At 43.1% G+C, this 12,208-nt stretch overlaps 1 protein-coding gene across 7 annotated transcripts in view; it reads left to right on the forward strand.

Moving 5' to 3' along the window:
• Positions 1-12,208, forward strand: part of FNDC3A (fibronectin type III domain containing 3A) — a 129,715-nt gene that overhangs the window by 114,221 nt on the left and 3,286 nt on the right. For all 7 annotated transcript variants that reach the window (XM_064440876.1, XM_064440877.1, XM_064440878.1 and 4 more), the window contains 5 exons: positions 700-849; positions 934-1,217; positions 3,233-3,442; positions 4,797-4,963; positions 5,586-5,713. In XM_064440876.1, coding sequence (XP_064296946.1) covers positions 700-849; positions 934-1,217; positions 3,233-3,442; positions 4,797-4,963; positions 5,586-5,713 — 939 coding nt within the window. The remainder of the gene's footprint in view (positions 1-699; positions 850-933; positions 1,218-3,232; positions 3,443-4,796; positions 4,964-5,585; positions 5,714-12,208) is intronic.

The following is a 12,208-nucleotide window of genomic DNA, read 5'->3' on the forward strand; positions in this document are numbered from 1 at the left end:
TGTACTTCAAATTATTATTTCTAAGGGGTATTAAAACCATTCAATTCCCAAAATTGGGAGGCTAAGTTTGGATCCCTAGGGCAGGTAGTGAGGAAGAACAGGCTACTCGAGCAGGCGTTTCAGTCCAGGTCTGTATTGTTGCTTACGTGTCTCTCCCAGTTGCTTCACAACTCTGTCTTGGGAAAAGACAGAGTGCATAATTTTCTGCTTCCCACTACGCTCGCAGCCTAGTTTCCGTGCACAAGAGCCATGGTGTGCTGCAAAGGAGGAGTCTTTTAATCTGTAAGATGAAGACAGTACCACCAGTGTGCTTTTGCATATTGTCATACCTGCACTGTAGCCCTGTCAGTGAAAACTCTAGTACCCTAAATCACCCTCTCAAGAAGACCATCTCTTGCCATTGACTGTTCAGGCTCCCCAGCCAAACGCCATATGCTAAATGATCTCTGTATTTAAGCAACTGAAATCACAACTACTTTTTATAGAGTAGTTTCAGCAACAGTAAATAGTGTTTTCAAAGTATAGGTGACCCAAGGCCAGTAATGCATTCTGATTTATTTGGATTGTACTAAATTAAAAATCATCAAAGAAATGGGAGGGTAACACTCCTGTGAAAAAAAACAATATAGATGTAGTGAGTTTGGCTGATATTTTTTAGTCAGTGAATTTAACTTCTAACTCTTTATATCCATTTTAAAGGTTCCAGTGAGTAACGGAGCTGACATCACGGAGTATCGACTGGAGTGGGGCGGTGTGGAAGGATGCATGCAGCTCTCCTACTGTGGGCCTGGGCTCAACTGTGAAATGAAAGGGCTCTTGCCTGCTACTCTATACTATTGCAGGGTTCAGGTAAAGACGCAAAACTACTGTTAGTGAAATCTGGAAACAGGAATTGACCCTGCTGTAAAAACATGGTCTACTTTTCATTTGCAGGCAGTTAATGTTGCAGGTGCAGGTCCTTTCAGTGAAGTAGTGGCATGTATGACTCCAGCCTCTGTACCTGCAGTTGTAACTTGTCTTCGGGGACTAAGTGAAGATGAAGTTGAAAGTCCACACTATTCTCCTTCCACATGCCTTGCTATAGGCTGGGACAAACCTTGTGACCATGGATCTGAAATCCTTGGCTACAGCATAGACTTTGGAGATAAGCAGCCAATAACTGTTGGGAAGGTTCTGACCTATTTTATAGATGGCTTACAGCCAGATACTACCTACAGGTATGCGCAGCTACTTGACAGCCTACTGTGTCTTCCACAAGAGCAGATTCTTTAGTTGTTTGTTTCCTTGTATTTTTTTATTCTCTGCATTACTCTGAGAAGCATTAGTACATTGACATGGAGCAAAAGGAAGCTTTGTATGATGATCATCATAAATAGATGAGCTGTGCTGTTTTTATTTTCTTTTAAGAACAATTTATGTTACTTTGTTTATTGTGGTATTGTTGTATCTGTCTGGTTAATGTGTCAGTTTAACTGAATTCAGATTACAAATTCAGATTCATAACTGATTTTTGGACTGGTTGCTTCATAGGTAGATGGCCTCTAATCTGTTTGACAAGATAAAATCCATCCAAGGAAGGACCATGTCCAGTCTTTATTGACTGGATTGTCTGATCTAATGACAGCTCATCGCAACTTGCAATGCCTTTTCTGCAGAAATAGCAAGTGTTTGGGTGGCAGTCAGCCTGAAGAATATCGGTTTGAAAATCTAGCAATCAATTTTAAATCTCTTTTGAAGAGTTTTATTTGCTAAAATCATCCCTTACATTTGTCCTAAGGGTTACTGAAAAGTGCAAATGAAAAAATCAATAATTCTGCCTGAAGGCACTCCACGTTCCTGTTACAAAAACGTGTTCTCAGTGTTAAAGGAGCATGTCAGTCCCACTGAAGTCAGACTTTAAGCCCACACTGCTCTCAGTATAGTTAGGATATCATCTGGCTATGCAGTTTTCAGATTCCTTAAAGATTTGGTTTTACTTTTTAATGCTGTATGTAAGACTACAATGGTTCTGTGTGCCTTGTAAGTATTTAACAATAATGCTGGCACTTTGAAGAGCCGTCACTCTCTGTCAACAAACTGAAAAAAGAGAAGCTTCTGTTGCGGAGGTACTTAGGTACTTCTACCTACAAAAGTGCTTTTATAGAATACACTATTAACTCTTTGCGCAAACAAAAATTTGCATATATTAACCTTAGTTTTGTGCTGTAATAAATTAGTATAAAGTTAAATATTACTATAGTGAAGGAGAAATATTTATTCATAAGCCTGTGCACACATTTGTGCTTCAATATTTTGAAATTGTGTGATTGACTGTTTCAGAATTTAATTATTTTGGTGACTTTTTTCCAGTTACCTAGATGCTATTTTAGACCAGCAAGTGTTAGTCTGCAAAATGAGCTTAGGCACACTTTGCTCTCTGTGGCTACCTGTGAGATACGTAAAGAGCCTCAGATTTCTCTGTTTTCTGCTTTTTCCTTTTTTGAAATAAATTTCTTGGCTGCTTCTTTTAATTCTTACATGTAAACCTAATGCCAGCATTGTTTTCCATGGAATATAAAAAAAAAAAATTATCCCTGAATTCCAAATTCTACAAACCCCTCAGCCATGTGTCCTTTGACTTCTAGCTTCCCCCTCTCTCTTTCCAGGGAGACCCAAGATGGCTTGTGTTTGCAGGCACCCAGAGATGTGTTACCAGTGAAAACAGCAAGAGAAGTGGCTGGGCACCATCACTTTATTTTCACATGAATCATATCTGTTCCAAAAAGCCCGTAAAACTTTCCTGTAGTCATCCTTGAACTCACATGATAAAACACACAAGGATAGGGATTCACCTCTTTTGGCGGTGGCTTTTTTTTTTACCTTCCCTCATCTCTCCATCTCATCTCTTGTGGCTAACAAAAATTTTGGTACAAGGCCTGTGGAGTCAGGAAGATGGACCGCTCTTGAAGTAGCCTGTAGAGCTTTTGCATCCTTTCACTAATGTGAATGATGCAAATATGCTAACATATTTTTATTTTGAATCAGTCCAGCTCCTTAAAATGTGGCAAGGAAAGTGACACTCCTGGATATTCATAGTCTGTCAAAGCATAATGTTGATAAAATTCTTCATTGTGGAAAGTACAGTCTATTTGGTACCATTATTCTGTCTTGAATGTGAATGGTGGAAATGACCTGTTATTTTTTTTAGGATCTAATTTCAAGTTAATTTATTATCTCTTTTTTAAAATACTAGAGTACGAATTCAAGCCCTAAACAGTCTTGGAGCAGGTCCTTTCAGCCACACCATAAAACTGAAAACAAAGCCTCTCCCCCCGGATCCACCTCGCCTGGAATGTGCTGCATACAGTTCTCAGACTCTCAAGCTGAAGTGGGGAGAGGGAACCGCAAAAGCATTAACTGACTCCATTCAGTACCACCTTCAAATGGAGGATAAGAACGGAAGGTTGGTTTTGGCATCGCTTTGCTCTGCCCTGTATCACTGTGGTCTGATCCTTGGGAGATGGCAGCAAAGGGTAAAATTCCATGTGCTTTGCTGAATTTACAACAGCCGTAGGATGTCGTCTCGTCTGGCAAGGCAAGAAGGGCTCTAGTATTCTGTGCTGGGAAGTACAGGATTGAAAACTTCATAGTTTTGTATTTACGGTTCAATATGAAGAGTTTAATGAAATGTTTTGTACCAGCACGCTTTTCTCCCTGTCATGTTTGGTTAAGTATTTTGTCAAAGTATCAAGTCTAATCAGTCTCGTGGTTTTTATATACTTGATTAGAAGGGGGTGAATTCTTTACTCTCTGTTGTCTTTATATGCAGTTATTTTTAGTGGAAAATAAACTCATATAGTACAAATTACTATTTTAAGGGATCCCTTCTCTCATCTTAAATTGAAATGTAAGCTGAGATGGTACAGCAAGTACCCTTGCCTAAATGATAAAAGGAACAGTACTGATACACTATGTACCATGTCTGAATCTGAGTAGCTTTGTCTTGTCAGTGAGACAAAATAGATCTGCTAGGTGAGATTGCCCCACTGTAAGGAGGAAAATAAATTACAGTCTTAACTGGAAAGAAACTCATTGCCATTACCAAAGACTAGGTCACATGCAGGTACCATCTGTTTAAAAGACAAAGTCAAAGTAGATGATAACCCCTGCAGAACAAGATAAACCTGTGCTGTGTCCTGGGGATACCAAAACTGAAAATCAAATGAGAGCTGCCCAGATCATTCTATCTATAAAAGGACTTGGTGTGCTTTACAAGTGTGACTCTGGCCTCCTGTGCAGATCTGAGTGATCTTCAGCAGTCATCCATCTCTGACAGTGGTGCACAAGAGCAGTTGGATCCGTGACTCTTTCTTAGGTGTAGTAAGGGAGAGTTGCAAAGGAACAAAAAGCTAAAATCTAGGTACCTAATTTTGAAAAGCTGAAGATGTTGGGGGAGTAGATGGCCAAAAAAAGCGGTGTTCGCAGCTCACTGAGAGAGGGAACTGCTATCCTTTCCCATTGTTTCAAGTGCAGAAGGGATTCTGGAAATGCTTAGGATCATTTTTGCAGAGAGGCAATCTGTAGTACTCTTTGTGCAAAAGAGATTTTTATTTCAGACATGAGAAACAAAACCTTGCCCCTGGAAAACGAGCTTATTGTTTTATAGTAATGCTAGAACACCGTTTAACTCTGAAATAAATATTTCTGGGCTTCTCATTGGATTCTGGGAAATTATGGGGATAGATTTCAAGATGATACTGCAGCTGCTTCAGAAGTCCTTTTCTGTGTTTAAAATAAGCTACTCTTTCCATTTTCAGGTTTGTATCCTTATACAGAGGACCGTGTCATACATACAAAGTACAAAGACTCAGTGAGTCAACATCATACAAATTTTGTATTCAGGCATGTAATGAAGCTGGTGAAGGTCCCCTTTCTCAAGAATATGTTTTCACTACTCCCAAATCTGTTCCAGCTGCCTTGAAAGGTAAAGGTGCTGCTTCTTTCATTTGGGGGTGGTGGGATGGCAGGTTGGTTTTGGTATTGTGTTGCATTTGGGGTATTTAGAAGGCTAAGCCCTTTTCCAAGTGCAGGTAGGGATAGTAAGGGAATGCTGCTTTCATGTAATTGCCTAAAGCCTAAAATACTTGCTCCAAAAATGAAAGGTTTGGGGTTTATGCATTCTTTGACATAAGAAGGTTTGTACTTAGAATCCTTGCTTACCAGGAGACAGTGACCAGCCCATTACAGTCATTTGAGGTGAAAATTCATCCTAGTGTGTTTAGAATAATTTTAAGCATAGCAGGTTTTGGGGTGGGTTTTTTGTGGTTTTGGGGGTTGGGGTTTTTTTTGCATATGATACACACTTGCAGTCACCAAATTTTACTTGCTTTCTCTTGGATGATACTTAAACTAGCAATAGAGACCTATGTGAATTGTTAGTTGTTGTTCCAGCAAACATTGTGGAAAGAATACATTAGAACCTGAATCTTTTGCTTCTCTGAGACAAAACAGCAGATAAAATACAGAATTTTACAAGTCGTTAGAGTATAACATTAAGTGGTGGGGAAAGTAGAGCTAGCTGTCATGTCTGGGGTTTCTTCCTTCAGCACCAAGGATAGAGAGAATAAATGATCACACTTGTGAAATCGCATGGGAGGTTCTGCAGCCCGTGAAGGGTGATCCAGTTATCTACTGTCTTCAGGTCATGGTGGGAAAAGACTCAGAATTCAAACAGGTATGATGTGTTTCAGTTACTGTATTTTTCTTCAATTGGTATTTATGATAACTAGTTTAGATTGAAGATTATTGTTATAGTATGTTTTTAGTCACTATGCTAACTTTTTGTTACTGAATAATACAAGGTGGTATCTCCTAAAACTATTGTCATAGAGAAGAGATATTTAAGTAATATAAGTACTGCAGTCAGTTGCAGCCTCTCTGAGTTACACTCAGGTTTACTAAATACAACCTGACACCTCAAGTGGTGAGGAAATTGTCCACTAATGGGAAGAACTGACAAAAAGAAAACATCCTCCCAATGGTACACAATTGAGGCTTATGAGAAAAAGAACGAAGGGTTCTCTTTGCACTAAGAGCTGTTTGAAGGCAGTAAACAACATTATAAAAGCTTTGATGTTGTCCAAGTCATACTTCTGTACAGAAAACTGCAGATAGGAAAGACCCCCTACTTACGCAACATAGACATTCAGGTGCAGGGAGACTTTTTTAATACCATTCAGAGATTAGTTTTTCACCATAGGAATATCTCAGTAGTAGGTCATGCTGTAACTACAAGGGTCGAGCAGTTGAGAGTGTATTATAATTTCAGGTTTGATTATCCAAAGATGCAGTTTGAAACACTGAGCTACAAATTAGTCTGCATTTAAAATAATATGTGCAGTGCTAATTTTGCTTCCCTAGAAACTGCCTGATAACAGACATGAAATTAGGCTTGGAAACTCCATTTCACACTATTAAGCAAGCAGGCTTCCTTCCAGAAAGGAAACACAATTAATTCTGGTATATTATACTTTTATTGAAGGTCAGTATTAAATAAGTTTTGCCTGTGCTTTGGTAGATAATAGGCCTTAACATTTTCACAATTCATAACTTTTAGTGTAGTGCTATGCTTGCTCTGTCCATTTGTTAAATTTTTCAGTAAAGGATGAACCATAATCCAAGGTGTTTATTATCTTGCCATGGGAATATTCTTTACTGCAACTTTAAAATTGTAAAGGCAACATTAAGTATGTAAGCAAGGCGTGGTCAGTGTTGCTTCTAGATACGGAGACAAATCATGCTTTAATTAGCAACGTGCATTGCTAAATGAGCTGGACAAGAAAACAAAGGTTACTAGACGAAGGTCCATGATTCCTTTTGCCTCTCTGGAACAGTTTAGTGCAATAAATTAAAATAAATTGAGAAGAATAGTTTGCAAAAATTAAAATTGGAACAGTCAAGAAGTAAACAAGCTCTTCGGGGGGGACAGGCAGGGCAGGCGAGACGGGGGGGTGGCATTGTATGTAGTGGAGGAACTGGAATGCATGGAGCTTGCAGTTGGTCATGGCACAGTTGAGAGCCTTTGGGTAAGGATTACGGGACAGACAAAGCGGATGTTGTCATGGGAGTCTACTGTAGGCCACCCAGCCAGGAGGATGACACCGATGACACTCTTGGTTAAGGAACTAAGGGATGCCTCTAAGTCATCTGCCCTTGTCCTTATGGGGTACTTCAAATTGCCAGATGTCAACTGGGAATACTGTGCAGCTGGGACCAACAGGTCCAGAAGGTTCCTAACCCATCTGGATGAAAACTTCTTGAGGGTAGGAAGGCTCTACAGAAGGACCTGGACACTCTGGATCAATGGGCCGAGGCCAATTGTATGGGGTTTAACAAGACCAAGTGCCGGGTCTTGCACTTCAGTCTCAACAATCCCATGCAATGCTACAGGCTTGGGGAGGAGTGCCTGGAAAGCTGCCTGGCAGAGAAGGACCTGGGGGTACTGGCTGACAGCCGGCTGAACATAAGCCAAGAAGGCCAAACAGCATCCGGGCTTGTATCAGGAATAGTGTGGCCAGCAGGAGCAGAGAAGTGATCGTGCCCCTGTACTTAGCACTGGTGAGGCCGCACCTTGAATACTGTGTGCAGTTTTGGGCCCCTCGCTACAAGATGGACATTGAGGTCCTGGAGCGTGTCCAGAAAAGGGCAACAAAGCTGGTGAATGGTCTGGAGAACAGGTCTTATGAGGAGAGGCTGAGGGAGCTGGGGTTATTTAGCCTGCAGAATAGGAGGCTGAGGGGAGACCTCGTTGCTCTTTACAACTACCTGAAAGGAGGATGTAGTGAGGTGGGTGTTGGTCTCTTCTCCCAAGTTACTAGTGATAGAGAGAGAGGAAATGGCCTCAGGCTGCACCAGGGGAAGTTTAGATTGCATATTAGGAAAAATGTCTTCACTGAAAGAGTGGTCAGGCATTGGAACAGGCTGCCCAGAGAGGTGGCGGAGTCACCATCCCTGGTGGTGTTCAAAAACCATCTAGACGTGGCACTTCAGGGCATGGTTTAGGAGGCCTTGTGGTGTTGGGTTGACGGTTGGACTTGATGATCCTAGAGGTCTTTTCCAACCTTAATAATTCTATGGTTCTTGGTACAGGTACTAAGGGAACCAACCAGGAAAGGTTCCTTCCTTGACTTGTTGCTTATTAACAGAGAGGGCCTTGTGGGTGAAGTGGAGATTGGGGGCTGCCTTGGCCACAGTGACCATGAAGCAGTCAAGCTTAAAATCTGTGGTGACAGGAGGAAAGCTGCCAGCAAGACCTCAACTCTGGATATGAGGAGAGCAGGCTTAAGGTTGTTCAGGGAACTACTTTGTAAGGTCCCCTACAGAAAAAGCTTTTGAAGGTCCTGGGGTCCATCAGTGCTGGTCATCTTTTAAGTGCCACCTTCTAAGAGCATAGGAGCAGGCAATCCCAAAGTGTAGGAAGTCAAGCAGGCGAGGCAAAAGGCTGGCTTGGCTCACCAGGGATATTCTTCTAGAAATAAGGCAAAAAAAGTAAGTATATGGCCAGTGGAAGCAAGGCCAGGCAACAAGGGAGGACTGCAGGGATGCTGTTCACCACTGCAGGGAGGAAGTATGTGCGGCCAAAGCTCAGTTAGAGTTGAAGCTGGCCAGTACAGTGAAGGGCAACAAGAAGGGCTTTTTAAAATACATTAATGTTAAAAGGCAGGCCAGATATAGCATTGGCCCTTTGCTTCATGAGAATGGTCACCTCACAAAAGGCAGAGATGTTTAATGCTTTCTTCGCCTCGGTCTTCAACACCAATGGTGGGCTCAGAGACCCCCAGAGCCCAGGCTAGAGAACCATGACTGTGGGAATGATAAACTCCCAATCAACCCCAAACTTGTGCAGGACTTGCTGCTCCAGCTAGATCCCTGTAAATCAATGGGGCCTGATGGGATTCATCCAAGGGTACTTAATGAGCTGGCTGAGATCATAGCGAGACCTCTCTCAATGATTTTTCAATGCTCTTGGGAATCTGGAGAGGTCCCAGTTGACTGGAAGCTGGCAAACATCCCAGTCTTCAGAAGGGCAACAGGGATGGCTCGGGTAAGGACAAGCCTGTCAGTCTCACTTCTGTGCCTGGTAACATTATGGAGAAGGTTATTCTGGGAGTTATTCTGAAAAACACCTGAAAGACAAGGCAGTCATTGGTCCCGGCCAGCACAGGTTCACGAGAGGACACTCCTGCCTAACAAACTTTATTTCCTTCTATGACAAGGTTACCCACCTTTTTGACCAAGGAAAGCCAGTCGATGTAATCTTTTTGGATTTCAGTAAAGCTTTCAGTACTGTCTCTCTCAGCACCCTCCTGGACAAAATGTCCAGCATACAGCTGGATAAACACGTAATGCAATGGGTGAGAAATTGGCTGGCGGGTCGGGCCCAAAGGGTCGTAGTAAATGGGGTTACATCGGGGTGGCGGCCAGTCACTATCAGGGTTCTGCAGGGATCCATCTTAGCATCAGTACTCTTTAATCTCTTCATAAATTACTTGGATGCAGGACTGGAAGGAGTACTAATTAAGTTTGTTGATGACACAAAATTGGGAGGAGCTGTTGACACTGTCAAGGCCAGAGAGGCCCTGCAGAGAGGTCTGGACAGACTGGAGAGCTGGGCAATCACCAACCGTATGAAGTTTAACACGGGCAAGTGCCAGATTTTGCACCTGGGGCACGGCAACCCTGGATGTACAGGCAGACTGGGGAACAAGAGGCTGGAGAACAGGCCCGTGGAGAGGAATCTGGGGGTTCTGGTCAACAGCAAGTCAAACATGAGCCAACAATGTGCCCTGGCAGCCAAGAGGGCCAGCCATGTCCTGGGGTGCACCAAGCACTGCATTGCAGCCAGTCAAGGGAGGTGATTGTCCTGCTCTGTTCTGTGCTGGTGCGGCCTCACCTTGAGTGCTGTGTGTAGTTGTGGGCACCACAGTACATTAAGGATACAAAGCCACTAGCGAGTGTCTAGAGGAGGGCCACGAAGTTGGTGAAGGGTTTAGAGGAAAAACCATATGAGGAGTGGCTAAGGTCACTTGGTTTGTTCAGCCTGGAGAAGAGGAGACTGAGGGGAGACCTCATTGTGGTCTGCAGCTTTCTCACAAGGGGAGGAGGAGGGGCAGGTGCTGATCTCTTCTCTCTGGTGACCAGTGACAGGACCCGAGGGAATGGCAGGAGTGTCACCGAAATCGGGAATGAACCTCGTAACACCAGTTACGAGTTAGTGTTAAAAGGCAGGCATTCTTCATTTGCGGGAGATCGCTCACTCCTCCTAACGTGCATACCGTCAGATCTCATTGTGCCAGTTAAGTACATGATTTGTATACATATTCATTAGCTTTCTGATAAAATATATACATATTCATTATATGCAGACGTCATTTGTGCATGCCTGTTGGTGTCTCCAGGTGGTCGTCAGGGGTCTCTGGATGAAGGACATACTCTTCCTCCCTGTGTCCGCTAGTTAACCCTTGTTTTTGCGCAAACTCAGTTCTGAGATTACATATGTACTGTCCTTGAGGGATGGTCTGTTCTTGGTTTAGTGTCTGCTCTGCAGTTCCTTATCTTTATGGCTCTGTACATCTGCTTTTCTTATGGCCAAATGTCACCGTGACTTTGTTTAGGTACTTCAAATCTTGAGGCCTCTCTGACTCCCCTAAAGCAACACGGTTTAGTCATTGTGTAGGCTCTTCTTGTTTTGGCTACCTCATTATTCTGTCGTGCAGGCTGTTCTTGTTTCGGCTACCTCATTATCTTAGCTAAGTTTTGGCTCCAGGTCCCAGCATTAGTTGAGCTACGCTAGATTGTATTAGTAACTCCCAACCCTTTATACCCCGATTCATTGCTAGCTAAAAGTGAGGCTTTAATATAATCCTTAGAACAGGGGTTTGGACCCTAAGCACTAGGAGAGAGGGTTTGGGATCTAAAAATTAGGCTTTGAGTCTAAAAGGAGAGGGGTTCTGACAGAAACACATCATCTATTGCATTAATGATTAACTAATGACTAAAATACAGATTAAAGAATATACTGATTGTCCCCAGATTTAATGTTCAGTTGGACGGTATAGCAGCATCCATGTTTGGTTAACTTCATCACCCTGGTTACATGAAGATGTGCCAGGGCGGGGTTCGGTTGGATATCAGGAAGAGATTCTTCACCCAGAGGGTGGTGGAGCACCGGAACAGGCTCCCCAGGGAGGCAGTCATGGCACCAAGCCTGGCCATATTCAAGAAGTACTTGGACAAGGCCCTCAGAGACATGATGTGAATTTGGGGTTGTCCTGTGCAGGGGCAGGTGTTGGACTTGATGATCCTTGTGGGTCCCTTCCAACTCAGGGCATTCTATGATTCTATAAACACCATGGAAATGGCCTCTAAGATACTTAGACATGATGGTGACAATTTTCTTTGACATGGACAAAAACCAAACTGCCTGGAAGTCCTCTCCAAGCTGTTTACTACCATTTCCCTGCCAGAACCTCACTCCCCTCTTCTCCTCCTCCCGGATCCGTCAGCCAAGTTGCTCATGCCATTTCTCCCTACATGCTTCAGACAAAGTAAGTTAGTAGCCTGCTGTCTGAGTTACATACATTAGTCAACTCTTAAAGGGGTTAGTAAGCAACCATATAAATACCCCAGCGAACACATTTGAGGGGAAGGCAATGTCTGGCAAGGCACTGGGGACAAGCAGGTGCAGACAATAACCCATGTCAGCTGGCGTAGCTGTAGCCAGAGCAGGATGTGTCTCTGTGGCTTGTTTGCTCCGTACCAAATGCATGATACAAATGAGCAGAATTTTGGGGAAGCTGCACTTCCAGTGACCTGCCCTGCTCAGTGCGGGGACAATTTCCTGAGAGAAAGAAAAGTCTCTAGGTTGTAGGTTCCAGTAAAACCCAGCGGCCTGGCTGTCAGAGGACTTTGAAAATCTATAAGTAGCCACAGGCACAGCAACAGCTCTTCAGACAACAAAACCAGAAGAGATTTCCTGCTTCTTTCCTTGTATGGTTGGTAGTTTGCATTTGTGCAGCACTGTCTAATAGCATAACTGTAGGGAGAACCTCCACGTGATGTGATATTTCTGTATCTGGCTACCAATTAAATAAAGGAAATCCAAGTTGGGGGAGAGGGGGTGAAGGGGTTTAAAGAGAGAAATCAAATTGTGCTCTGCTACCCACCGAAC

This window comes from Phalacrocorax carbo, chromosome 1, assembly GCF_963921805.1.
Source record: "Phalacrocorax carbo chromosome 1, bPhaCar2.1, whole genome shotgun sequence".
In the NCBI taxonomy this organism is placed as follows: Eukaryota; Metazoa; Chordata; class Aves; order Suliformes; family Phalacrocoracidae; genus Phalacrocorax; species Phalacrocorax carbo.